General features: G+C 48.5%; 1 protein-coding gene across 1 annotated transcript; it reads right to left on the bottom strand.

Moving 5' to 3' along the window:
• Window positions 1–5,662: 5,662 nt before the first annotated feature.
• Window positions 5,663–25,398, bottom strand: NARF (nuclear prelamin A recognition factor). The gene is made up of 12 exons (XM_066234319.1): window positions 25,116–25,398; window positions 24,835–24,896; window positions 23,694–23,774; window positions 19,904–20,047; window positions 16,884–17,016; window positions 15,127–15,261; window positions 13,150–13,268; window positions 12,760–12,889; window positions 11,239–11,302; window positions 9,844–9,981; window positions 8,993–9,150; window positions 5,663–7,496 (listed from the first exon to the last, which is right to left on the bottom strand). Exons 1-12 carry the CDS (start codon window positions 25,396–25,398, stop codon window positions 7,255–7,257), a joined length of 1,689 nt encoding a protein of 562 aa, XP_066090416.1. The 3' UTR covers window positions 5,663–7,254.
• Window positions 25,399–27,118: the final 1,720 nt, after the last annotated feature.

The raw sequence follows: 27,118 nt of genomic DNA, 5'->3' as shown, positions 1-27,118 counted from the left end.
GCAACCTCAGCATTCCAGGTCAATGCTCCCTCCATTGTGCCACTGCAGGTCAGGCCATTTATTTATTTTTTTAACCCGTTTTTTACAAATTCTAAAAAGCATAACAAAAAATGTAGCATAAAAATATTCTTTAATGTCAGAATAAATTTAATTTGGTCGTATTTTATTTAATTACCATAAAAGCACGCTTGGACTTTATATATTTTTCTTTAATATTTGACTTATTATAATATATTTCTTAGAAATTTGCATATAGTGTGCCTACAATTATTTGTAAGATTTTTTTTTTCATTTTTCTGAAGCTGGAAACAGGGAGAGACAGTCAGACAGACTCCTGCATGCGCCCGACCGGGATCCACCCGGCACGCCCACCAGGGGCGACGCTCTGCCCACCAGGGGGCGATGCTCTGCCCATCCTGGGCGTCGCCATGTTGCGACCAGAGCCACTCTAGCGCCTGGGGCAGAGACCACAGAGCCATCCCCAGCACCTGGGCCATCTTGGCTCCAATGGAGCCTTGGCTGCGGGAGGGGAAGAGAGAGACAGAGAGGAAAGCGCGGCGGAGGGGTGGAGAAGCAAATGGACGCTTCTCCTGTGTGCCCTGGCCGGGAATCGAACCCGGGTCCTCCGCACGCTAGGCCGACGCTCTACAGCTGAGCCAACCGGCCAGGGCCTATTTGTAAGATTTTAAATGCGCCCCGACTTCAAAAACTTTGAGAACCATTGCACTAAAGCATGGAAGCAGGAGTCACAGCCAGGACAGGTTTAGTGGGTGGAGGGGGAGGAGTCTATGTTGTCGAGCCTGGACCTACTCTCCTTCCTCATCCCCACAGCTATTTCCGTCCAAGGGTTAGAGAAGCATCATGTGGGTGGATGGAGAAAGACTGATCGGCATCTATAGATTACTTTGTGCATGATTGAGCTATCCCACACTGGAGACCTTTGATGCACTTCCACGTGGAACGTGAGTCTTCTCATATTCTGGACCCACTCAAGAAGTCCATCCATGTGCCTCATTCGCTAGGCTCTTTGACACCAATTCTCCAGTCTGGTTTTATTGAGTCCCATTTTATCAATGTACAGGAGCATTGATAAAATGTGTTGCCCAGAGGGGTTTCTACTGTCTTCTCCCAGGGGCCCTTTTCATCTGTAACTGTATGTGTATACCTCAATATATCAGGCTCAGACAATATCTTTTACCCCTGTGGTGGAGATTCAGGCTCACAGTATAGCCCCATGAGTGCATTTCAAGGAGCCTCATCCCCCCATGGCAACTGCCAGTCTGTCTTGAAGTTCAGCCAGGGCCTGCACTCAGAGCCCTACTGGGTGTATCACTAATGCTGCAGAAGTCCTGACTAGCTGGCTTTGCCCAGGCCTTCACTTCAGGTCCTCCCTCATTGTCATCCCTCCTTTAGCACCCTTGGCAGTTGTACATCTGGGGTTATAGTTGTCTCCTTGGGCCTTCCAGGTGTTGTCCATTTACCCTCCAGACCCATCTCTACTCTTCTCTTTCCAAAAACTAACAGGTAGCCTGTTAGAGGGCAAAAGACTTGAGTGGCTGCATGCAATGGAGGCACCGGCAAGAATCTGAGAGGTGGCAGGAGAAAGAGTGGGGCTCTTCCCAGCTCTCTTCTGCCTGGCCTGGGTCCACACGCTCCACTAAGGAAAGCCTCAGCTACTGTTTGGTGCCTACACTGTCAGCTTCAAATGCCACAGGGTCCAGAAACTGCTTTGGTACCCTTGCTCACCCAGTGTTGTGGCTAGTGTTGGGGTGCTTACTGCCTCTTGACTCCCTTGAACCCTGCTCATAAAGATAGTTCATTTAAATTCCTTGTGGCCATGTCCTTTGAGTGTCCTGGCTGATCCTTAAAGTTTGACTCCTTTCAGTCGGTTTCTTTATCTTGGTGCTTCTGTTGGTTTGAGAGAGACAAGATCTTGCTATCTGCAACATAAGTTCCATGGACACTTTTTACATGAAAAGATGCAACAGGAACTCAAAGAATTTTTTCCTCAAAGGATTTATATCCAGAATGTTCTTGGGGAAACAGTTTCTATCTTTTTGAAGGTGCACAGTTTTTCAAGTTATAAAGCTGAACAGCAAGATTTAACACTTTAAGCAGTTTTGTATGAAAGAAATGACACCTGCCCTGCCCCATCGGCCTCTGTAGGAGCCTGCCCTCTTTATGCTCCGCATCAGAGTCAGACAACCTACACCACATGCAGCAGAGTGGCACATAGGGACATGCTGGACACCTAGCCCAGAGGAGACAACTATAACCCCAGATGTCCAGCATCCAAAACCATCCTCTGCTACAAGGTGATCTCTTTTTCAATCCCAACCCATGGGCAGCAGAGCCCACTCAGGCTTAGCCTTTGAACCCTCCCATTCATGTTTTATGTCTGTGTCCTGGTTAAAATATATAAGGCCTACAGCCATGGCTGGTTCCATGGTGTAATGGTTAGTTAGAACTATGGCCTCTGAATCTGGCAATCTGAGTTCAAGTGTGTATTTTCTATACCCTGACTCCCTCCCCACCCCCACCCCACCCCACCCCCACTGAGCAGTAAGATTTCTTAGAACTTAAATTTTAAGCAGATTGTATGGAAACAATGGCTTCCTCATTTGTCCCCTCCTCCTCCTCCTTTGTTTTCTCCTCTTCCTTTTGTCCCTTCCCCTTCCCCTATGGTCCCCTCTCTCTTTCACTCAGATCAAAGCCCCACAAATGGTATGAGCTTCTATTGTGTAATGGTCAGCACTCTGGGCTCTGAATCTAGTGATCTGACTTCAAGTCTCAGTAGGGCACAAATGTCTGTGGCGCTTTTGTCCTCTCCAGGAACTCTGCAAGGAAGTACCCCTATGTCTGGGCATAACCCCCAACATGTTAGGGATTTCCCTACTTCATTCTTTTAATGGTCATTTTTTTCCTTCTTTGGTTTGGCTTTTAAAAAAGGAGACCCGCCTGACCTGTGGTGGCGCAGTGGATAAAGCGTCGACCTGGAAATGCTGAGGTCGCCAGTTCGAAACCCTGGGCTTACCTGGTCAAGGCACATATGGGAGTTGATGCTTCCAGCTCCTCCCCCCGCACCCCCCCCCCCCGACTCTCTCTCCTTCCTCTGTCTCTCTTCCTCTCTAAAAATGAATAAATAAAAAAAAAAATAAAAAAAATAAAAAAATAAAAAAGGAGACCTAGGCCCTGGCCAGTTAGCTCAGTTATTAGAGCATTGTCCCAAAACAAGATTGTGGGTTTCAATCCCTGGTCAAGGCACACACGGGAAGCAACCAGTGAATGCATAACTAAGCAGAACAACAAATAATGCTTCTTTCTCTCCTCTCCTTTCCTCTCTAAAATCAACAAAAAAATTAATAAGAGAAGAAACAAAAAACCCAGCTGGTGGCACAGTGGATAGAACATTATCTCAGAGCACTGAGGTCGCAGGTTTGAGCCCGGCTATGTATGCGAAGCAATTAATGGGTGCACAACTGTGGAACAATGAGTTGATGCTTCTGTCTCTCTCCCTTCTCCACCTCTTTGTCTCTCAAACATTAATGGAAAAAATAATAAAAATGTTTTTGTTTTTTATTTTTAAAGATCCAAAGCCTGACCAGGCGGTGGCGCAGTGGATAGAGCGTTGGACTGGGATGCGGAGGACCCAGGTTCGAGACACCGAGGTCGCCAACTTGAGCGTGGGCTCATCTGGTTAGAGCAAAAGCTCACCAGTTTGGACCCAAGGTCGCTGGCTTGAGCAAGGGGTTACTCGGTCTGCTGAAGGCCCGCGGTCAAGGCACATATGAGAAAGCAATCAATGAACAACTAATGATTGATGCTTCTCATCTCTCCATTCTTGTCTCTGTCTCTGTTTAAAAAAAAAAAAAAAAAAAAAAAAAAAAAAAGAGATCCAAAAAGGCTCATACTATATATGAGATGTCCTGAGATTTCCCTGTCAGTGCATAAAATTCTATTCCATGTTTTTTTTCCTTTTATTTGGTGCAGATTTCACATTTCTATCGTCTTTTGTTGCTTTCCTGTGACCTGTCAAAAGTGCACCACGACTTTACGGACACACTGTACTTTCTACTGCTTCCCTCTTCCACTTTTTTCTTTTTTTCTACAGTGACAGAGAGTTAGAGAGAGGGATAGATGGGGACAGACAGACAGGAATGGAGAGAGATGAGAAGCATCAATCATCAGTTTTTCGTTGAGACACCTTAGTTGTTCATTGATTGCTTTCTCATATGTGCCTTGACCGTGGGCCTTCAGCAGACCGAGTAACCCCTTGGCTCAAGCCAGTGACCTTGGGTCCAAACTGGTGAAGCTATGCTCAAACCAGATGAGCCCGTGCTCAAGCTGGTGACCTTGGGGGTCTCGAACCTGGGTCCTCTGCATCCCAGTCTGACGCTCTACCCACTGCGCCACCATTCGGTCAGGCTATTCCATGTTTTAACCACCTGTAGAACCCAATGTTCAAATATACAATTACTTACCTGGAGGACCAATTTATAGACATAGGCTTATCTCTGTATTTATAGAATTTGCATTTCAACCTAAAAAAAAAGACTTCAGTCCCAGTACCTGCTCTCAAAACATATGGTCCATACTTACTAAAAAGTACAGGGGCCAGCCTGTCCAAGTGACACCATGCCCTCTGCTGCCCTGCACATGTTGGGGTTCATTTGCTTTAGGCAAATGCTAAGCCTGCTGCTCCTCCCTGGGAGCAAAACCAATGTCTGTGTGGAACAAGGTGGAGTATAACTACCAAGGTTGGGCCCTGAGGGGAGCTGCCTGCTGGGGAGGTAGTGCCCTCACCTGACCTGGACGTGGTATGAAGATCTGAGCTCTTGCTGCAGACATGTCCAGAAACCACTGTTTGCTCAGCTTTGGGACAACAGGTGAGACCAGGAAACAACCTCAATCACATGAAGTGCCTGCCTCATGACCAAGGCCAATATCAGACTGCCAGTGTAGGCTATGGTTGGGCTCCAACACTCACTCCAGCCAGCTGAGGAGGAAGAACCAGCATCTACCCTGGCCATAGCCCTCAGGCCAAGCAGACATGGAACTGGGAAATCCAGGCTCTGATATGGTCCTGAAATCTACTGAACAGAGTCATGGTCCACTGTGGGTGCTGGCAGCACCAGCACTCTTGACGACTGCATTCCCGTCAAACTGCTGGGTGGGTTGTGGATCTGGACTTGCTCTGTCCCTTTCTCTTGCTCACCAGCAGACACTGAATGTACATCACTCCAGACTGACCACAGAGCCACCCCTCATTCTCTGCTCCTATTGCCTGAATGACAATGAAAAAAGGACCTCAATCCACTCTTCTCATGTGGTCATAACCCAGGATGAGCCTCGGGTAGAACCCAACACCTCATGTGTTAACACTCAGTCCCTCAGCCTGGCCCTGGTACAGTGGACTGTGCCATGATATCACCCAGGAGGCACGTGTCTTTACTGAAGATGGAAAAGGCACCATTTGATGAACCACCTCCACACCTGACTCTGGCCATTCTAGGCCTGATGGGGACAGGGAAGGTTGGTGCCCCTGCTCTGGGCCAGCTGTTGGTGCAAGCAGTACAAGGCGAGGGCGCAACACCTGTGACATGGTCCGAGCACACGCCGGCTGCTGGGGAGAGAAGCATGTTGTTCACGTGACTCCCCACACTGACACTCTCCAACTGTTTATTCCATAATCAGCTGTCACAGAGGATGAAACCCACTATAAATAGACTGAAAGCAAAAATTACACAATTTTACATAGTATCCCAGTTATCAACCTGGATAAGGGAAACAGGCTGAGAGGTTCAAGAAGAATGTCACCTTTATGTTAACAAAATCCAAGTGCTTTGAGAAACCAATTTCAGGCCAGTCACTAATGTTTCCATAAGACAGGCCCTAATGTGCACAGAGTTCTTGGTTCTGTAGGTGGCTGCTAGCCCTTTCTGTTTGTTTGTGGGCACTCTCTCTCTTTCTTCTCATATAAGGCAAGCCCCACAAGCAACTTGTGCAGGGCAGGAAGTGCTGCTGTGGAATGGGCTGCCCAGAGCCAGGGGAAGTGGCCAGGCCCTGTGTGAGGGGTGGACCTGAAAGGAAGCTGTCTCACCCAACTGCAGGTTGTGTCCAATGGCCTTTGCCTGCCTGATCCCACCCAGGGAGAGACTGAGCAGGGTGGTCACTTCTCTATTCTCCATCCTTCTCTCTGCAATACCTGTCACCTTGACAGGCCTGCCCCCCACAAGGTGAAGTTCAAACCCTGAGTGTAAAAGGGCATGTGTGTGAGACCTCATTTCCAGTGCATAATTGACAAACCCCCCCCCCCCCATAGTGACAGGATCTGGTTTCAGAAGGAATGTGGCCTGCTGTTGCTCCCAGAACTTAGATTCTTTTGAAGAAAAGCTGGAAATCCAGATTTGTGTATGAGCCCTGATTCCAAAGGTGGCAGTTTATTTGCACTATAGAAAAAACATCTTCAAGAGTAACATAAGTGGGATGTCACGATCCAAACCAAGCAGCCAGGCCTGCGGCCCGAGACCCCACCTGCCACATCTTCACTTCTACGTCCAAGCTCTCTGAGACACATGAACCAGAACCAGGTTTTAGCTTTTCACAGGACACTTTTGGACTTTGTGTGTGTGTGTGTGACAGAGACAGAGAGACAATGAGAGGGACAGATAGGGACAGACAGAAAGGGAGAGAGATGAGAAACATCAACTCTTTGTTGCGGCACCTTAGTTGTTCACTGATTGCTTTCTCATGTGTGCCTTAACCAGGGGGCTACAGCAGAATAAGTGATCACTTGCTTTAGCCAGAGACCTTGGGCTCAAGCCAGTGACCACGTGGTGCTCAAGCTGGTGAGCCTGCGCTCAAGCCAGATGAGCCTGTGCTCAAGCTGGCAACCTCGGGGTTTCGAACTTGGGTCCTCTGTGTCTCAGTTCAACACTCTATCCATAGCACCACTGTCTGGTCAGGTCACATGTGGACATTTTAAGCCTAAAAGACAGTGGTCTGTCTCCATTCTCATTCTCTGGGATTTTTTCCATCTTAGGATAAAAGGATATATAAATTGGGGTGATTCTTCTCTTAAGAAGCAACATTCCAATCACACACACACGATGAAAATGGCACACCATCAGAGTGAGGGAGCTGTCAACAAATGGAGCAGAGAATTCTGAAAACCAAAGCGATGAAAACCTTTTCTTCAAGCATCTCTGGCACCCTCCCTCCTCAGGCAGCCCACAGGCCTGGTGTGCTGGGTCTTTACCACTTGATGTCCCGGCTACTGGCGGGCTGCCCTGGGCCCTGGTAGGCAATGTGCAGGGCTGCCTGGACTCTGGGGGAGTCGGCCCCACCTAGCCACTCCTGGTACAGCTCCTGCATGTGTGCACTGGTCTCTGGAGGCCACACAGAGGTGGCAGCGTAGATGCCTTCCATCTGCTGTAGCAGTGCCCTGTCCACACGTCCATCCTCCGCTTGGGCTTGGCCCCTGCCACTTAAGCATCCTGAAAGACACAGGCAGGGAGTTCATTCTCCTTCCTTTTTTCCTAAAGGAAAGTTGGTCCTGGGGCAGTAGTGAGTGGCAGTGGTGTGCAGCACCATGGGGCCAAAGCCTGGAGGTGGGCTCTGGAAAAATGTCCCCCGAGGCCTCAGTATCTCTGGTCATAGGCTCACAGACCTTGTCTTTCTATTCTTCCCTATTTACATTACCCATGACATGTTTACTTAAAACAAAATAACAACCTTTTAGAATTGAGGGCTGTGTATGCAAAGCTGAATTTTCAGTTCCCCTTGAAATGTATGGTAAACGGGAGCACAGGAGGCATCAATGAGCAGCTGCACACCTGGAGTTCGCACACTGCTGCTCCCCATGGGATATACCCCAGATGCCAAACACCCAATGCTGTGGCCTGAGTAAAGTTCATGCCTCCTATGTGTCAAAGCCATGTGCTCTCAAATGTGTCAGGTGATGTGATTTACAGGATAAAAATTCATTTAAATGAATTTGGAGTAAACTTCCACCCTGACCAACTCTCCACTTATCCTTTGTCTGAGACAGAGACCTCTGCTCACTTTCCCAGCAAGCGCACTGCTTCCCTCATCTCAGATTCTAACTCCTGGCCCCCAGCTGAAGCTCTAAGCACAGGGCACAGGAGAGTGTGGCCCTGCCCCACCCCAGCTGGCATGCAGGTGCTGGACATCCCTACTAGAGGCCCTGCATGGGACCCTGAGCCTATCTCACTACCCACGTCTTTATCCTCACCTATCTGCTCCTCCACTCAAACCATAGGATATGCCCTCCATGCTCCTGGCCCCTGGAGCAAGGTTGCCAAGGTTGCCACCAGGTTCCCCAAAGCCAGCATCTCTCACCAACCCTCCCTGAATGCTTGTGGCTTCTCCACCACTGTCCTGGCCGTGTCTCCTATCTATACCGTCCACCAGAGCCTCCTCTCTTCCAGCTAGTGTCACATGCGGAACCACCTACCTGGTATTTCCACCTGAGTACCTTGTGGGCACTGCCACTCAGAATGGCACAGACATCTCTGACCCCTCTCCAAGTTGGCTTCATCACTACCCAGGGGCCTGGATGGACCATAAGGCCACAGGCTCCCCTCCTCCCTGACAGCCACAGTGACTCCACAAGCAATTCCTTCAGAAGGATCCTACACGAGCTGCTCCTGCTGACCTCCTTTCTCACTGGGGTCTTGCCTATCATGCAGGGACAGAACCTGGCTCGAGGAGGTTGGGACTGTTCATAGCACCTTCAGAGCTAGTCCCAGTCTTCACATGCCTTGACTCCCCACCAGCCACCATGAGTTTGGCTGTTGCTGCCTAAGCTGGGACTCTTCTCTGGGACCCCTTAACCAAGCAGATTTCCAAGGTGACATCAGAGTACCTGCTCTTTTCTCACAGGGTTGGTGTAAGGGAGAGAGAAGGACCACTGCAACACAACAACCAGGCGGTGTCTACACTCCCACAGGGCTGCGGGGGCTGGTCTTACCCCCAGCGCAGGCAAGGACCTCCACAAAGTGGTACAGGAACTTGCCCTTCTTCAGCTTCAGGACTACATTCTGGATATTTCGAAAGCCGTAGGCAGCAGCAAAGCGTAACAGAACCTCCCCGTTCTTTTCAAGGGTGACCTCTTGGAAGTCTCTGTTCCTGTAAAGTGAACAAAGGGATTCTAATCTGTTGGAGTTCTCCTTTGGCGGCTTGAGGATCATTTCCAATCTTAAGTGTGGAAGGTAAGCAAAATAAAAAGTCTGCCAATAAAAACAAAAAGGCCTTGACCCTGGCCGGTTGGCTCAGTGGTAGAGCGTCGGCCTGGCGTGCAGGGGTCCCGGGTTCGATTCCCGGCCAGGGCACACAGGAGAAGCACCCATCTGCTTCTCCACCCCTCCCCCTCTCCTTCCTCTCTGTCTCTCTCTTCCCCTCCCACAGCCGAGGCTCCATTGGAGCAAAGATGGCCCGGGCGCTGGGGATGGCTCCTTGGCCTCCGCCCCAGGTGCTAGAGTGGCTCTGGTCACAGAAGAGCGACGCCCCGGAGGGGCAGAGCATCGTCCCCTGGTGGGTGTGCCGGGTGGATCCTGGTCGGGCACATGCGGGAGTCTGTCTGACTGTCTCTCCCCGTTTCTAGCTTCAGAAAAATAAAAAAAAAAAAAACCCAAAAAAACAAAAAGGCCTTTTGATCTTGACTGGTGTAAACTCTATAAACAGGACAGCCCTATACCCAGCACGCACACATGCACACAAACACGTGTGTGCGTACACACATGCACACCCGCTCTGGGGAATCTGCCCCAAAAGGCAGTGCTGCCCACACAAGCAGATAGAAGGGGGCACGTCCCCACGCACTTCAGGGTGCGGAAAGTGACCTCTCCCACATCCTCGTTGAACAGCTCCTTGGCCGCATGTCTGAAGATGTGTACCAGGTACCCGTCAGAGCTGGTGCTGTCATGGCAACTCACCCCCTCCTCCTTCAGGTCTCCAAACCTCATCAAGCAAAAGAAAACAACAAGAATTAAATCCAACCTTCAAAGTTTGTTTTTTTTCTTAGTGAGATACAGAGAGAGGGGCAGATAGGGACAGACAGGAAGGGAGAGAGATGAGAAGCATCAGTTCTTCATTGTGGCACCTTAGTTGTTCATTGATTGCTTTCTCATATGTGCCTTGACCGGGGGGGCTCCAGGAGAGTGAGTGACCCCTTGCTCAAGCCAGGGACCTTGGTCTCAACCTTGTGACCATGAGGTCATGTCTATAATCCCATGCTCAAGTCAGTGACCCTGTGCTCAAGCCGGCGACCTTGGGGGTTTTGAACTTGGGTCCTCTGTGTTCCAGTCCAACGCTCTATCCACTATACCACCGCCTGGTCAGGCAAGGCTTTCAGAGTTTTCCAATCCAAGGTTGCCAAGTGAAAAGTGAACTCCACCTTAATCAGTTCCAACGATCAACATGAAATGTCATTTGCACCCTAGTCTAGGCTGCAGGGAGGGCTACACTTGGGGCTGGTCAGTTAGTGCTGCATGTGTGTCCAGAGTTCCTCAGAATCTCTAGCCTAGGGTGATGAGGACTGGGACTCTGAGGCTGACTTGAGAGCATTCATGTCTGAGCCCCAGCCAGGACAAGAATGCGCAATCACATGCTCAAGTACATACTGTGGCCATGGACACTCGAGGTGCTGAGATACTGTTGGCCCCAGTCCAGCCTCCCACAAAAGGGCCACATAGTCCCAGCACCACTATTGGCAGGACCCACTGAGTGGCCCATGCAAACTCTGCACAGTGCCTGGAACATAGGACAGAGCATAAGCACTGGTCATCAGTTAGGGTCACCACTAACCAAAGAAACCCAGCCAGCTGCTCTTAGTGCAAAGGGACCCAAGGAATCTGCTCTTTCCCTAGAGGCAACCACCCAAGCAGACTTGGAAGGTCAGAACAATGCAGTTTAGAGAGGATGAGTGCCAGTGTGCATGCACAACAGAAACCCGACTCCCACAGCCCCAGTGAATGGTGTCTCACACCAGGGTCCACATTCAATTCCAGAGCCAGGAAGATGGCCGAGGGTTGTGGTGGGCCTTGTGGTGGGCTGTGCAACATAGGAAGTGGCACCGAGTCAGGTGCCACCTTGCACCATCTTAGCACAGCATGTGGCCTCATCACAAAGTAGGGAGGACCTGGGCCATGAAACTGTGAGAGAACACATAAGAGGCACTATCATCAGGAGGTGGCCCTCCCTGCAAAAGCCACTTACAGAGTGTCCACGGCAGCATCTTTCACTGAGAGGTCACTTTGCTCCATTATCTGAACAATTTCACCTACAATAAATAAGAGGCATCAGGCCCCAATTGAATGTCACACGTCCTCAAGAGCTCTTTCCAACATTATCTTCTTCCTTATAGGAGGTTCTAAGTTAAGGTGACCCTGGATGCTATCCCTCTCACAGACAGCAAGAAGCTCATCTCAAGTGCAAAGTAACACAAAAGAAATAAAAAATGCTAATAAAATGTAAGAGAAGCGTATAATTCCTCTTTCTGTTTTCAAAATGAGGGATCTTTGCAAACAACCTGTGTTTTTGTTTCCCAAGCACAAAATTCTGTGACAACCTCTCGTGGGCAGGATGACTAAAAGCAGTGGCTGCAGCCTGACCAGGTGGTGGCGCAGTGGATAGAGAGTCGGACTGGGATGCAGAGGACCCAGGTTCGAGACCCTGAGGTTGCCATCTTGAGCATGGGCTCATCTGGTTTGAGCAAAGCTCACCAGCTTGGATCCAAGGGCGCTGGCTTGAGCAAGGGGTTACTCAGTCTGCTGAAGGCCCGCGGTCAAGGCACATATGAGAAAGCAATCAATGAGCAACTAAGGTGTCGCAATATGCAACAAAAAACTAATGATTGATGCTTCTCATCTCTCTCCATTCCTGCCTGTCTGTCCCTATCTATCCCTCTCTGTCTCTGTAAAAATAAATTAAAAAAAAAAAAAAAGCACAGTGGCTGCATTTACAGGACAAACTGTTACCTGCGATGAGACCAAATGACAGAAGTGTCTGGACTCCCCTCTGCATGAGGCTCCTGAGGAAACCTTGACAGAAACAGTAACTCTAAACCAGCCCATGACATCAGGTGAGATGTGGTGAGAACACATCACCTTCTGTGCTCAGGAGATGACAGAATGTGGTTCCTATAAAAACCCACCGTCTCAGGGGAGCAGAGGGCCCTTGCCCACTTCCTCAGGTGACAAAGGATCAGGTGGTGAGAGCCCTTCCTGTCTCGGGGTTCCACAGGAGCGTGTGCAGTGGAAGCCTTTCTATGGGTATCCATATGCTGGAGCTTCAGGTCAGGGGACCCACGGAGGGGACTCTTTGGCCCTGAAGGTTGCTCCTGACTTAGGCTGCCCCTTGACTGATTGCAACATTCTTCTGAATAGCTCTCGAAGATTCATTTCCACGCCAAACACAGGGCACCTACATGTGCTTTCCATGAGTCCAGGACAGAGCCCCTGGTGGCTGTTCTGGCATCCTGGGGCACATGTGTGTTTCCCACTTGACAGAATGAGAAAACTTCACTTGTGCCCGCAGCATAGGTTGGCTGTCAGAAACCTCCCATGGTTACGAGAGACTGCCCCACACAGCCCATGCCTTCTCCCTCAGTCCTGGAACACGTACCGCATGCTGCCAGGAGTGCTGCCCTCCTTCACTTTCCTGGGGCCCCGTCAGTGACGTTAGACAGTGATCCATTGGAAACCCACACAGCCCTCACCAGCCCTGCGAACCTCTCACCTGAGGTTAACACACAGTCAACACCACGGGAGCTATGCAAAGCTGTGGGAACATCTTTTTGAAGGGCCTCCAGTTTCTTGTCATAGCACGGGGCCACAATGACATGAAAAATCTTATCTGGGGACAGGTTCTGTGGAGACAGAGCAAACCATGTCCAGGGCTATGTAGCAGTAAGAACATACCCACCTTCTTGGTGCCCACCCACTCTGGGTTCAGTCCCATCTTCCACAGACCAGTCCTACTTCACACCATCTGCCCCATTTCCCACCAAGTGGCAGCTCCAGGTCCACCCCACAATGCCTCCTTCACTCGCTTCAGCTCCTATCACTACCGGTCCTAGGTGCAGTCCTGATCCTGACCATGTTGCCCTCTGGGAAAAGGATGGCTTACCTGCCGTCTGGCGAAGTAATCCTTCACCAGAGAGCCCATGATCTGCTGGGGAGACTTGGCAGTGCAGAGGTGGGGCGTGATGGAGTGACCCAGCACCCGCTCTGCGTATCGGACCCATCCTGGGAAGAAACCAGGGGTGCGTCAGCTCCTCACAACTGCTTCTTCCTGCTTCCCACCACACAGCAGGGATCCTGAGCTCAAGATATCCCCTCCACCAGGGTTAAAACTGGCACCTCTTCTTTAGGCCTCACCAGGAGTGTGCAACAGAGCCCTCCCTGAAGCTGCTGCCTCCCAGCAACTGGGCCCACAGGACCTTAGGTGCCTGTGTCCTAGATGGGACGATGTGGGAATGGGCGGCCCTGTCAGTCCCAGACCAGAGGATAGAGTGGGAGAAAAAGCCAGGATAGCTGGTCCCCCAAAAGAGAACACACATGGAGGAGTGGCTACATGGTTCCAGAGATACCATGCCAGTCAGCCGCCTATACAGCCAGCAGCTCAACCTGCAGAAGCCACAGCTTGCTCCCTTCTCCTCAGGAGGCCTGGCCAGGCAAGGAGAACATCACATGACAACCGCTGACCCTACAGATGAGCCTACACCTGGGAGTATTCATGTGGGAGTCACTTTTCCAGGACAAACCAGACACCAGAAGCCGCCCCATCTGCAGCGGAGCACATCTCACCAGGCCCGGGACTGGTGACACGCTTAGTTCATGAGTCAACCCAGGTGGCCTCTTGTACAGACAGCAAATTTTCTCTTCTCTTCACTGTTTTATACGTGGGTGGGAATTATTTCAACTTCTAAGCAACCATACTGTCAATGTTCTATATAATTAAAGAATAATCCTAATGATTAAGAAGTGATATGTAAAATGCTAGAAAACTCTGGAACCATGGTAGGGGGAGGGAGAGTAAACTAAAAATAGAAACATGAACAAAATGCTAAAGCTCACACAGCCCACAACTAGTGCAGACAGCACAGCAGCTACCCTGTGCTTCCACAGACCTGACGCAGAAACACACGTCCACTAAATCCCACTTACCAGCACAGCTCCTTCTTCCATCATGTATCCCCTTTAAGCATGTTCTATTCCAAAACTGCTGTTTTTCCAGAATTAAATAGCATGTGATAAATCCCTATACCTCAGACACCAGACTCTACACTAAAAACTGGTTTAAAAAGTACTCCTGATGGAATCTCAGTATCAATGTAAAGAAATTTTTTCATTCTGTAATTTTTACTTAAGCTGGCAAAAGATGGATGAATGTTTGCCATATTATTATCTATAATCATTTGGATGTCTGTAATATATCATTTTTTAATTTTTTTATTTTTACAGAGACAGAGAGAGAGTCAGAGAGAGGGATAGATAGGGACAGACAGACAGGAACGGAGAGAGATGAGAAGCATCAATCATTAGTTTTTCGTTGTGAGACCTTAGTTGTTCATTGATTGCTTTCTCATATGTGCCTTGACCGCAGGCTTTTAGCAGACCAAGTAACCCCTTGCTCGAACCAGCGACCTTGGGTCCAAGCTGGTAAACTTTGCTCAAACCAGATGAGTCCGCACTCAAGCTGGGGACCTTGGGGTCTCGAACCTGGGTCCTCCGCATCCCAGTCCGATGCTCTATCCACTGCGCCACCGCCTGGTCAGGCTGTAATATGTCATATTTTAAAGAGAAAATAGATTTACTTTTCTTAATACCTAACATGTTTCTCTCAGAAACTTTAGAAATACAGATAAATGAAGATAAGACACTTATACTCAGCTGCTGTCAGGTCTTTCCACACACCCCACCAAACTACCAGCATCAATAAGTATGTTGACATGAAATTGTGCATCAGGCCCAGACTGTACCTTTTGGTCTATGAGGCTACTGATCTTTGACCACATCCACTGCTCACACCTGGCCCAAATGTAGCCCCATGTGAAAGGCGCCTGGGACAAACAGAGACACAGATGTGGCCCTGGGTGCTCACCAGGACATACGGAGGTCAGCATGGGTAGCGTGGGCTCTTCCTCACTGTGCTGGCGATACCGATGCACAAATTCTTTCTGACTCTCCAGGATGCTGAAGTCCGCAGCTATCATCATGTCAAAGACATAATGTACCCCTGCAGGGAAGAGGGGTGCTTAGCTCCCAGCACTGGCGTGGGGTCTCCTCTCCTTGTCTGGACACTAATAGAGAAACTTGGCAGACCCTACAGGCTTCTTCCTGGGTTATTTCAGTTACACTTGGCTCTTGGTTTGATCACTAATTGTGTAAGTACCAGACTGGGCATTTTCATTATTTTTTTTAACAATAGCACCTATTTTTCATGTTAAAATACCTGTTTCCTGTTCTGCTTCTTGTTTTTGTCACTACCACCTATATTTATATAAGCACCTTACAGTGCTGCACATATAAATTAACAAAATGTTACAAGGTACTAGCAGCATTCTCTCTCAATTCACTGTTTAAACTAAATTTCAGTTGGTAATGAGCCTAGCTTTAAAATAAATGACTAAATTGGCTAAGCACACCTTTACAATTATCTTAATTTTATGTTGATTTTTAATTAACTATATTTTTCTTAATAAATTTTCTTAATGCCAGTAAATAAGCTTGGGGTAAAATAACATATTTTCAATAATTATAACAAAATAAATTAAGCAAATAACTTTAATATCTACAGCCAATCTAAATCTTAAAAGTAGCCAGTTATCCTAAAAAGAAATGTAATAAATATTCTAAGTGTCATCTCAAAGCATTACCTTAAGAAATCAGTTTCACTGTGAATGTATTTTCATTACCAGTATTTATATATAATGCCCAACTATTTTATTTTTTTAAATGTTAAAATAGGGTCTTTCACTAGGAGGCCAAACAGCATCTAATAACTCAATCTTCAGTAAACCAAGTTAACCATAGCCTCTTTAAGATAGAAGCAGAAACAGCTCACAGCTTTGTCTTGCTTTGATGGCACTGTGCACCCAGAACTTGTTCCATGCCAAGCGCGCCAAAGGACAGAGAGGCTGGCAGGCTGGTTTCATCCATGTTCATTTTAAGTCTCATCTTATTTTATTAGTAACCCCCAATTTTTCTGAAAAGCCATTGTGAAATAACAGAAACTAGCTCAAGCTCTCCCCTTCTGAGCCTGCCTGTTGATGGCCATGCATAAGGACATGCTAGGGCTGGGAGCAGAAACAGTTCTAGTCAGACATCGGCAGACAACACAGAAGCTTTCTTATTGCTGTAGGAGGCAGTATCATTCCAGTGTTCATTCATATTTGAGTTCTTGCTGTGTTCTGAAACGTTGACCTTTCATTCTTCACACAAAGGACAAAGTCCACTCCCTTCCTGTTCTGCTCTTCAGAGCTTCCTGGGAAGCAGATGCCAAGCACTGCAGCCATCACTCTCTGTCACACAAATGCCCTCCATGCCCCGTGAGCCAGGGCAACACAATGCTGCTTAGCAAGTGTGGGAGCCTCCCATGTATGCCCTGGCCACCCTGTCCAAAGATGGTCACTTCCCGTTCCTACAGGGGCCATCTCTGGCAGTAATACAACACCCACCTGCATGGCAAGGGGGTAAGTGACACCCGCCTACCATGGGTTAGAGGCAGAGTCCTCTTACATTCCATGAGACTCACAAAAGTTCTTACCTGGCCTGTGCCCTTGAAAACTTAACTCTAGATATAAAAAGGAGTTCTGAACTCAAGTTTTAAACTCACTGTAACATCAAAAGGTGCCTCACCAAGACTTTTCAGGAAACCACAGAGTCTTCTGGATGCATCGGTGACACCGACACTGAATTTAGCAGCAAAATATGGCAGAGTCTGAGGACACACTGACACTGCCAGCACCCTGTGCTTCGAGGTATCGCATTTCTAGGAGAAACAGAGAAGGGTCACATATGTAGTGATCGTACAGGGAATGACGGTGAGACACCTTGATGACAAATCCCAAACAAATGGGAGGTGATAGTTTATGCAAAGGCTAGTGAAACAGACAAACACTGGCAAGAGCTAAGAAAAAAGAGAAAAAAAATTAAGGTTAAAATACGGACATCCCTAGAGATTGTCAATTTTTTTTTTAATTTTTTATTTATTTATTTTTAGAGAGGAGAGAGTGAGACAGAGAGAGAGAGAGAGAGAGAGAGAGAGAGAAGAGAGAGACAGGGGGAAGGAGCAGGAAGCATCAACTCCCATATGTGCCTTGACCAGGCAAGCCCAGGGTTTTGAACCGGCAACCTCAGCGTTTCCAGATTGACGCTTTATCCACTGTGCTACCACAGGTCAGGCGAGATTCTGTCAATTTTAAGAACAATATTATATACATACATATATATATGTATATATAAAAAATTTTTCCCTCTCAGAGACAGAGATAGGGATAGATAGGGACAGACAGAAACAGAGAGAGATGAGAAGCATCAATCATCAGTTTTTTGTTGCAACACCTTAGTTGTTCATTGATTGCTTTCTCATATATGCCTTGACCATGGGGCTACAGCAGACCAAGTAACCCCTTGCTCGAGCCAGCGACCTTGGGTCCAAGCTGGTGAGCCTTGCTCAAACCAGATGAACCGCGCTCAAGCTGGCGACCTCGGGGTCTCGAACCTGGGTCCTCTACATCCCAGTCCAACGCTCTATCCACTGTGCCACTACCTGGTCAGGCAAGAACAATATTATATTAATAAATGCAAATATCTGGAGAAAAATGATAATTTTAAAGAAAAAATGTAAATTACAATGCTGGCACAGAAATGATTCAATAACAGTAAAAATATACACATATTTTAAAAAACCACAGACCAAAGTGGTGCCCAGAGACCTGTCCCTTAAAGAGGCCTAAAGCCCAGGATGTTTAGTGGCAACTTCTAAGGAGCCAGACCTAGCGCTTCCTGTCCCTCTGCCTGCAGCCCCGGGGCTCTCACTTCATTCTCACTCAGATGTCACCTCCTCTGAGGAAGGATCTAGGCCAGCAGCGACCCCTGTGTTTTGGTCGTTCGACCACGCCAGGGTCCGACCCACAGGTTGAGAACCACTGATCTAGGCTGTGACCAGGAGGGGATCCACCTGAGCCCAAAGTCCAGCTGAGCAGGGAAATGGAAACTGCTTCCCCTGAAGGCAGCCTGAGTGGCTGACTCAACCAACCCCAGAACCTCCCTGACCTCTAAGCTTTCAGTTTTATGAAATAGCCATTTTCTTATTATTTATGCCAGTTTGAGTTGGGTATCCATTATCTGCAGCTTATGTGAGTAACTATGAGGAGTTTCTGCATATGTTAATAGTAAAACAAGAGGTTAGTAACATTTATCACCACTGTTATTTTAGGTTTACCTAAAGGTCAAAGATAACATAATCAAGAAAAAAGGTATGATAGGTATATGGGTTGGAAAAGATAAATTTTATTAATTGTAGTCAGCAAACCTAGAAAACTTAAGATAATCTAGGACACTACTGAAATAACCATATACAAAACAGATAAAAATTGTAGTTTTCCAACACACCAACAATCAACCTTACAGAATGTTACAGAAGAAAATGTAGTATATGTAACAGAGCAACAATAAAACCCTAATCACATAAAGAACAAATCACAGAGCCTGACCAGGTGGTGGCGCAGTGGATACAGTGTCGGACTGGGACACGGAAGACCTGGGTTTGAAATTCTGAGGCCAGCAGCTTGAGTGTGGGCTCATATGGTTTGAGCAGGGCTCACCAGCTTGAGCATGAGGTCACTGGCTTAAGCAAGGGGTCACTCGCTTTGCTGTAGCCCCCCCTCCTCTGTCAAGACACATATGAGAAAACAATCAACAAACAACTAAGGTGCCACAACAAAGAATTGATGCTTCTCATCTCCCTTCCTGTCTGTCTGTCCCTAGCTGTCCCTCTCTCTGACTCTCTCTGTCACAAAAACAAAACAAAACAAAACAACAGCAACAAATCACAGATATGGAGAATGGAGGGATAACCTGACACAAACATTTATGGGGAAACTGTAGCCTTTTGCTTAAGATCACTTGTAGAATAACCAACACAGTACACTCATAGATGTAAAGGTTATACAAAATGAAATACAATTTTCCTCCAAGTTAATATATAAATTCAATACAACTCCAGTTCAAGCACCAACTGGACTGCACTGAGAGCTCCTTTGGGAATGTGTGCTGCTGTGTGGGCCAGGGCTCCAGGTGACTGTGCACAGTGGGGCGGGGCACTTCCTGAGACTGCAGTGTGAAGGAGGGCAAACCAGGACGTGCTTTTCAGCTCAACTGCCTTTATATTTCCCTTCTTTCCGTTTCATCTGTCTTCCCAGCAGGGAGGCCATTACTAGAAGCTGAGTGACACCAGGAAGTTCTGTACGGGAGGTCTGCAGGGACTTGCCTCAGCTTGTTTAACCCATGAGGATACAACACCCACCTTTGACAATGCCCAGAGGCAGAACAGCATTAGCTTGGCCACCAAAGATCCTGTAACCTCAGCCACACTACCACTGCATGACCTCACACGGTAGAGGCCTCCCCCAAGTCCAGAGAGCCTGGTCAGTGGCCCTAACCACAGACATTGCCCAATTCAGTGACGGAGGATGACTGGGGTCATCTGATTTTGTTCTGATGGGGAGGGGCTTTTGGGAGGGCTGACTATAGCAGGGGACACAGGGCCTGGCCAAGTTGTATGCACCGTGTTCCCACAGAGGCTTCTGTGCCCCACCTCAACCTCTACCTGTCTCCTCCAGGCCAGGGCACCAGCAAGCACCAGGACACCATACCTTATTAAGGTTAAGAACCCGAAAGAAGTCCTTGGCATTCTGCTGGGAAACTTGGACTCCTTCTTCTGCTGTCACACAGCTGTCACATGCCAGGCAGTCACTCAGAAATATCTTGACATCAGCCAACTTATGGAATTCTCCCTTCTACAAAAAAAAGATGATGTTTTGGCCCAATTCTTCAACAAAAACTCTTTACCATGTGGTGCTTCAGGGAGAGGAGCAGCACAGGTACAGTATAGAACACTGGCATTGAACACCTCAGACATCACCGGGCCAGGCCTGTACTCCAGGTGCTGAGGGACACAGGGCACAGGACCCAGCCCACACTGATGCCACTGAGTCTCACGGATGACAATCCAGGATGCATCAGGCCAGCACTGTCACATGCAGGAGGAAAACTACCCTGTGTCCTAGGAGTGGACTCCCCACATCCCCTCCTCTGCTGCCCTGGGGGCTTGCCCCTGCTCTGGGTCTGCTGCACACTCCCTGGTGAGTTCACCGGGTCCTACAGCACCCATGGGAGCTCAAAATGAACATAACTCACTGCTGACTCTGGCACTCCATGTGCAACAGAGCCCTCGGGTCCTACTCAGTAAGAGCAACTCCTGAGCGACACCTGGCTGCCAAGCTATAAGCCTTGGTATCACCCTTGATCCCCTGTCTTCTCCTGACTGGTGCTCTGCAGCCTAAGGTCTGCTAGAATAGTGGTTTTCAATTCCCAGTGCTATTCTGCCAGAACTGTTGTGCACATCTGCAAAAGAGTTAACCACCCTGATGATGTATGAAGATTACAGACACACTGGTCTGTGAACTGGCATTGAAAACCACTGTTACAATGCCCAAGATGTACTAAAACACAAGCCATACCTCCTTGGCTCGGAGGGCCTGTCCTCAACCCAGCTCACGGCCCTTGTCTCAGTCCCTCCCCCAGCTCTGACTTCCCAGCCAAACTGGCGCTGGCTGCTCTGGGTCACCCCCTGTGGGAAATGCTACCCAAGAGCACAGCTCACCCCTTGGACCCCCAGAAGCACGGACTGGAACAGCTTAGGTTACCACCTGCATTTATGTGTTGTCTCTCACCATGAAATACAAACCCTGAGGGCAGGAACCCTGACTTCTTTCCTTCTGTTACCCAGCAATTCCAAGAGGCCCCACACTCAGAAGGTGCTCAATAAATATTTAGTGGATGAACATATGAACATTCTAAAGCCTATTAGAGCCACTTGAACAAATAAAAAACCCTGAAGACTGTACATTTATTTTTCTCTCAACCAAGATTTGTTAATAGAGGTCTCTAGATTGGCCCTCCTATCCAGGAATGGGAGTTCATGCTGTCACCTCCCTCCTCCGCACATGCCTGAGTGTCACTGTGGAGCTCACCCTTGGACCTAATTATGTTGTAGATATACATCCTCAAGGTCTGAACGGGGCCTGAGTGTTTGCACTTCTAACAAAGTGGTGGGAAGTAGGGGTGTCCAGAGCTGTGGCCCCAAGGTGTCTGGAGAATGTGTCCCAGTACACAGCTGGTGGTGACTAATCAATACTGCTAAGCTGCACTGAGAATCCTGCTTCTACAGCCCCTGCAGAGGGGCTCATGACCACATTCTGCACCACTGTGCTCAGCAGGGCTTCCTCCTGGCCTGCCACCCGATGCGCTGTACACTACCCAGTCCCTCCTTCTGCAGGCTCCCATGGGCCAGGTCTGATCCCTTCCTATCCCTCATGCTCCTTCCTCCTTCTCCTCCTGCCTCCTAAAAATGTGCACTCTGCAGGACCTGTCCATTGCCCCTTCTTTCCAATCAGCCTCACATCCCAGAGCCATGCCAGCCTGCTGGGACCCCTACACCTCTCCAACCTCTGCCTCCAGCAGAGCTCTCTCCCTTCCAACTCCAGACCAGTACCCTATAGATAGCTCAGTGTACATGGGGCTCACATTACACTTGGTTCCTTGTGCTATACCCTCTTCTCTTTCCTACTTTTTCCACTCTGGCTAGCCTACCCAGGCCCCACTACCCTCTGTCTCCCATGTGGCTTCCTTCAAAGTTCTCCCTCCTTCAGTCAGCTGAGGTTGCCCTCTGTCACTTGCCCTTAAACATACATCTGATCTGTCCTCTTGACCAGAGACAGCCTCAGTGGCTCCTACCCACCCCCCCTACTCCACCCCTCTGCCCCCAATTCTCACTACCTCAGGGCCCATCCAGTAGCCCCTTCCCTGGTGGGCCCAACCTAACAGGGTGTCCACCCACTGAGTTGGTGGGAAGCCCACTTGGGCTATGTACACACATAATCTTGCCATCATCACTGCCCGGGGAAAGGGAGAGAATAATTCAACTCTCTATGTCACCTATAAGGAAACTAGAGCTCCTAGGGCTAGACGTTTGTCCAAAATGATGCAGCCAGAGGGTAGGTGTGGGAGGTCACGGGCAGTGTTGTAGGGCTCCAGGCAGTCCCTGGTCTTTTCTACTCTGGTGTCCTCTACTACAATCGCCAGAGCACAGGGCAATGCTGGTGCACGAGGGACTAGATCAATGCCTGTCAGACTAAATGTCTTATCAGGACTGCTAAACTACAGAGAAAACCTGTACTTGCTTCTCCAGTGTTGCCAACTCTCATTTGTAAAATTAGTGCCACTACTTTTCAAGGGAAGAAATGGCCTTAAGCTCCCCTCACTGCATCCTTCTTTCCATAAAATAGGGACAGCAGTGGGGCTTACTTAAAATGCTGGTTCTGAGCACAAAGTGAGATTGCACATCAAAGCCCTTCCTTTAGTTGGCATATGTGTCCAAAAAGCCGTCACTACTACACAAGGAGGATTTTAAAACTCCACAACTGAATTAATGAAGAAACCATTAGAAAGAATCATAAGAATTGAATCAGTATGTAAATTACCCACTTAAACCCCCCTTTTACAGAATGGAACTTTTCATTTTAAAAAAAGAATGGAAGTTTTAAACGTTACACCACTATTCCTGATAAATGACCAAAGATGACATTTTCCTTTGCTCCTAAGGCAGTCTGTTTTGCTGTATTCTCAGATGATGAGCTCTTTGGCCCTCTTACCTAGAACGCTGTGTGCCTCCTACTGACTGGCCTTCATGTCTGGTTGCTGGCAGGGCCAACATTTTAGCCCACTCATTTCTTATTTCTTTTTATTGTTATTATTATTTTTAATTTATTAGTTTTAGAGAGACAGGGAGGAAGAGAAAGAGACAGGAACATCACTCTGCTACTGTACGTGCCCTGATTGGAGATGGAACCAGCAACCTTTGCACTTGGGGATGATGCTCTAATCCAGGGGTAGTCAACCTTTTTATACCTACCGCCCACTTTTGTATCTCTGTTAGTAGTAACATTTTCTAACCGCCCACTGGTTCCACAGTAATGGTGATTTATAAAGTAGGGAAGTAACTTTACTTTATAAAATTTATAAAGCAGAGTTATAGCAAGTTAAAGCATATAATAATAATTACTTACCAAGTACTTTATGTCGGATTTTCGCTAAGTTTGGCAGAATAAATCTTTATAAAACAACTTACTATAATTAAATCTTTTTATTTATACTTTGCTTGCTCCGCTACCACCCACCATGAAAGCTGGAATGCCCATTAGTGGGTGGTAGGGACCAGGTTGACTACCATTGCTCTAATCAATGAAGCTATCCTGTAGGGCTCTCATTTCTTTTTTTCTTAGAGCCACGATGTATGTAGTGACATGAGCCCAACCCCAAAGAGTAGAAAACCAGCAGCCACTGTTTACTCCATGCTGATATGAAATGGAAAAATCTACTTGCCTCTCCATTCTCCTGGACTGGACTTGGTACATCGACTGATGCATTCTCTTGGTCATCAGGTTTTGATTTTTTACTACATTCCTTGAAAAAGCAAAGAACATATGAAAAACCTATTATTCTCTCAATTTAAAAAAATGTACATACTCTCAGGCAAATTAACCTCATGAGTAGAAATCTTCTCTAGGGAAATAAATGCACCTGTACTTGTGGACACATACACCCACCACCACACCTGTATTGTTCACATTAGCTGAAATCTGGAAGCAATGTGCTTCCATCAACAGGTAAATTAGCACCTATCTACCGGGACACACGTGTACTTAGAGCACAACAAACTAGAAGTACATAAATATTCTGAAAAGCCATTTCCTCTACAATCTTTGGTTAAAAAAAAGAGCAACTGACAGAATAACATTTGTTTGTGATTTAATTTTTGGAAAACAAAAAAATCCCCCTGCCTGCACTGTACTAGGTGGTTATTTAGTCATCACAGCCTAGAAATAGGAGTGGAAGCCTACCAAGTTACCATGGATACACAGGTGGAGAGAATGATTGCACTTCCGTATTGTTTTGTTATCCCAAGCATTTAACGTTTAAAACCCCCCAAAAAAACCACTGTATCAATTGTTCACATTCATAATGGGGTTTGCTCTGTTTGCCCTGAGAGGTAAGAAGTTGGTCTGCTTTCCTAGGGTTTCTGCTTTCAAAAACATTCTGAACGGCTGGCTCAGCGCAGCGAGAACTGGAGCCGCACGCGCCGCAAGTATGACACTAATTCCCAGGCCCCGGGAAAGGCACCCTGATTGCGGCGGCACCAATCCAGGCCGGGGCAAGGTGCACGCTCACGCCCCTGGCGGGGTCCGTCCAACCGACACCGGGCTGGTCCTATCAGATGCAGACAACGTCCGACCTCGGGCTTTCCAAGGCAGCGAGGTGACCCCAGGCCTGGAGCTGCTGATCCAAGGACCGCAGCGCCCCGCTCTTGCTGGCCGCAAGTGCGGGGCTGCGGACAGGGGCTCCTGGGGACCGTAGTCGAGCAGCCCGGACTTCCCTCCACCCTCGGCCCCTGATCCCAGCCTCACTAGCGCCTGACTCGGCCCCCTGCCCCTACCGCTCGACCGCACAGACGCGTGAGGCCCACCTTCCGCGTGCAGTGCTCACACTTCATCTGGAGCGGGGCAGACGGGGGTCGGCACACGTAACCTGGGAGAAGAACCGGGAGACTCGGTGACCGGCAACCGGTGACCGCCGCCAGCCGCCCTTTGTTATCATCACCCACAGCACGGCCCCGCGGCTCCACTCGACCAATAAGAGTGCCGGCCAGAGACGGGCCCGGCGCCTCAGCCAATCGGAGCGTGCAGGGCGCAGCGCGGTCTGACTGACCCGGAGGCCGCGGAGGCGCGGAGCGAGCAGCGCACCTACCTGAGGAGATAGCTGGCCTGGATACGGCGTTCACGGGGCCGTAGGCTTGGCACTGGACACCCGCCATCCTTCTGGTTTGGGCCGGACGGAGACGGCGACGTCCTGGTAGTAAGGGGCGGTGGTGCGGCCCCGTGCTGCCGCCATTGCCACCCCGAGGGGCGTCACCATGGACTGGCGCGACGGCAGTGCGCACGCGCGGCGGGCCCCATGAGCACGTGGTCGGCGGGTGCCGGAGGGCAGTGTGAAGAGCAGGTTTCCAGGCGCTGGCGTGGGTCCACTGCATCTTACCGGGCACGTTGGTGACTCGGCCCTTAGCACTTTACAAAAGTGTACAGCTTGCTCTAAGAAATGGAACCGCGTATAGGGCTAAATGGTATTGTTGAACTGTGTTAATGATAAACATTTCATAAAATAAGTGCGTACTCATACAGCGCAATTCAGAAATGAAAACATGCCTGAAGAATTCAGGGGAGAGTAAGAAAAGCAACTTGAGGGTGTGTTCGTCTTTAACATAAGCAGTTCTCAGAAATCCAAGAACCTCGAGATCACAGAGGTCAACAGGCTATTTAAGGCTATTCCAGGTCCTAGTTTTTGTCTTTTAATAGAATTTTGGGTTCATACAGCTTTTTACAAATGTATTAGCATGAGTAAAAGAATAATTTTAGGTAGTCATTTGTATATATTTTTGCTAATGTTTTAAAACAAACAATACCATTAGCATATGTGCAAAAAGCAAATTATAATTACTTAATTTCATCAAATGTAGTCAGTGTCCAATCATCTCATTCTTTTATAGTTCAAATTGGGGTCTAAATAAGGTCCAGTATTTCTAATAGCCTATATTACAATTGGTTTGTGTTTAAGTCTTTTTGTTTTGAAATAACTTGAGGCTCACTTAGAAGTTGCATTCTAGCAGTTGCTGACTGCATCCTGGTGGAGTCTTTTAGTAAACCTTTGTTCTCTGAATTTCCTGTGAAGGGTGAATGAGATTGTTCTGGTGGTTTGAACATAGGTTAAAATTTTTTTGGCAAGAATACTTCATAAGTGTAATCCCACCAGGAGGTTCTACTATGTCTTTTTTTTTTATGATAATTACCTGCCATTGATGAAATTACTTAGGTCCATCGATCCATCCATTAGGGTGAGTTTTTTGTTTTTTGTTTTTTTGTGGGTTTTTTTGTATTTTTCTGAAGCTGGAAACGGGGAGAGACAGACTCCCGCATGTGCCCCACCGGGATCCACCAGGCACGCCCACCAGGGGGCAACGCTCTGCCCACCAGGGGGCGATGCTCTGCCCCTCCGGGGCGTCGCTCTGTTGCAACCGGAGCCACTCCAGCGCCTGGGGCGGAGGCCAAGGAGCCATCCCCAGCGCCCGGGACATCCCTGCTCCAATGGAGCCTCGCTGCGGGAGGGGAAGAAAGAGAGGGAGGAAGGCAAGGGGGAGGGGTGGAGAAGCAGATGGGTGCTTCTCCTGTGTGCCCTGGCCGGAATCGAACCCGGGACTTATGCACGCCAGGCCGACGCTCTACCACTGAGCCAACCGGCCAGGGCCCTGTTTTGTTTTTGTTTTAGGTGAGAGGAAGGGACATAGTGAGGCAGACTCCCACATGTGCCCTGACGGGTATCCACCCCACAACCCCATCTGAAGTTGATGCTCAAATACCAAGCTTTTTTTTTTTTTTACAGAGACAGAGAGAGAGAGAGAGGGAGAGGGATAGAAAGGGACAGACAGGAACAAAGAGAGATGAGAAGCATCAATCGTTAGTTTTTCTTTGTGACACCTTAGTTGTTCATTGATTGCTTTCTCATATGTGCCTTGACTGCGGACCTTCAGCAGATTGAGTAGCCCCTTGCTAGAGCCAGCAACCTTGGGTTCAAGCTGGTGGGCTTTTGCTCAAGCCAGATGAGCCCGTGCTCAAGCTGGAGACTTCAGGTACTCGAACCTGGGTCCTCTGCATCCCAGTCCCACGCTCTATCCACTGCGCCACCACCTGGTCAGGCTA

Source organism: Saccopteryx bilineata, chromosome 6 (genome assembly GCF_036850765.1).
Source record: "Saccopteryx bilineata isolate mSacBil1 chromosome 6, mSacBil1_pri_phased_curated, whole genome shotgun sequence".
NCBI lineage: Eukaryota > Metazoa > Chordata > Mammalia > Chiroptera > Emballonuridae > Saccopteryx > Saccopteryx bilineata.
The sequence above is the reverse complement of the archived record's forward strand: the minus strand, read 5'-3'. Positions and strand labels throughout refer to the sequence as shown.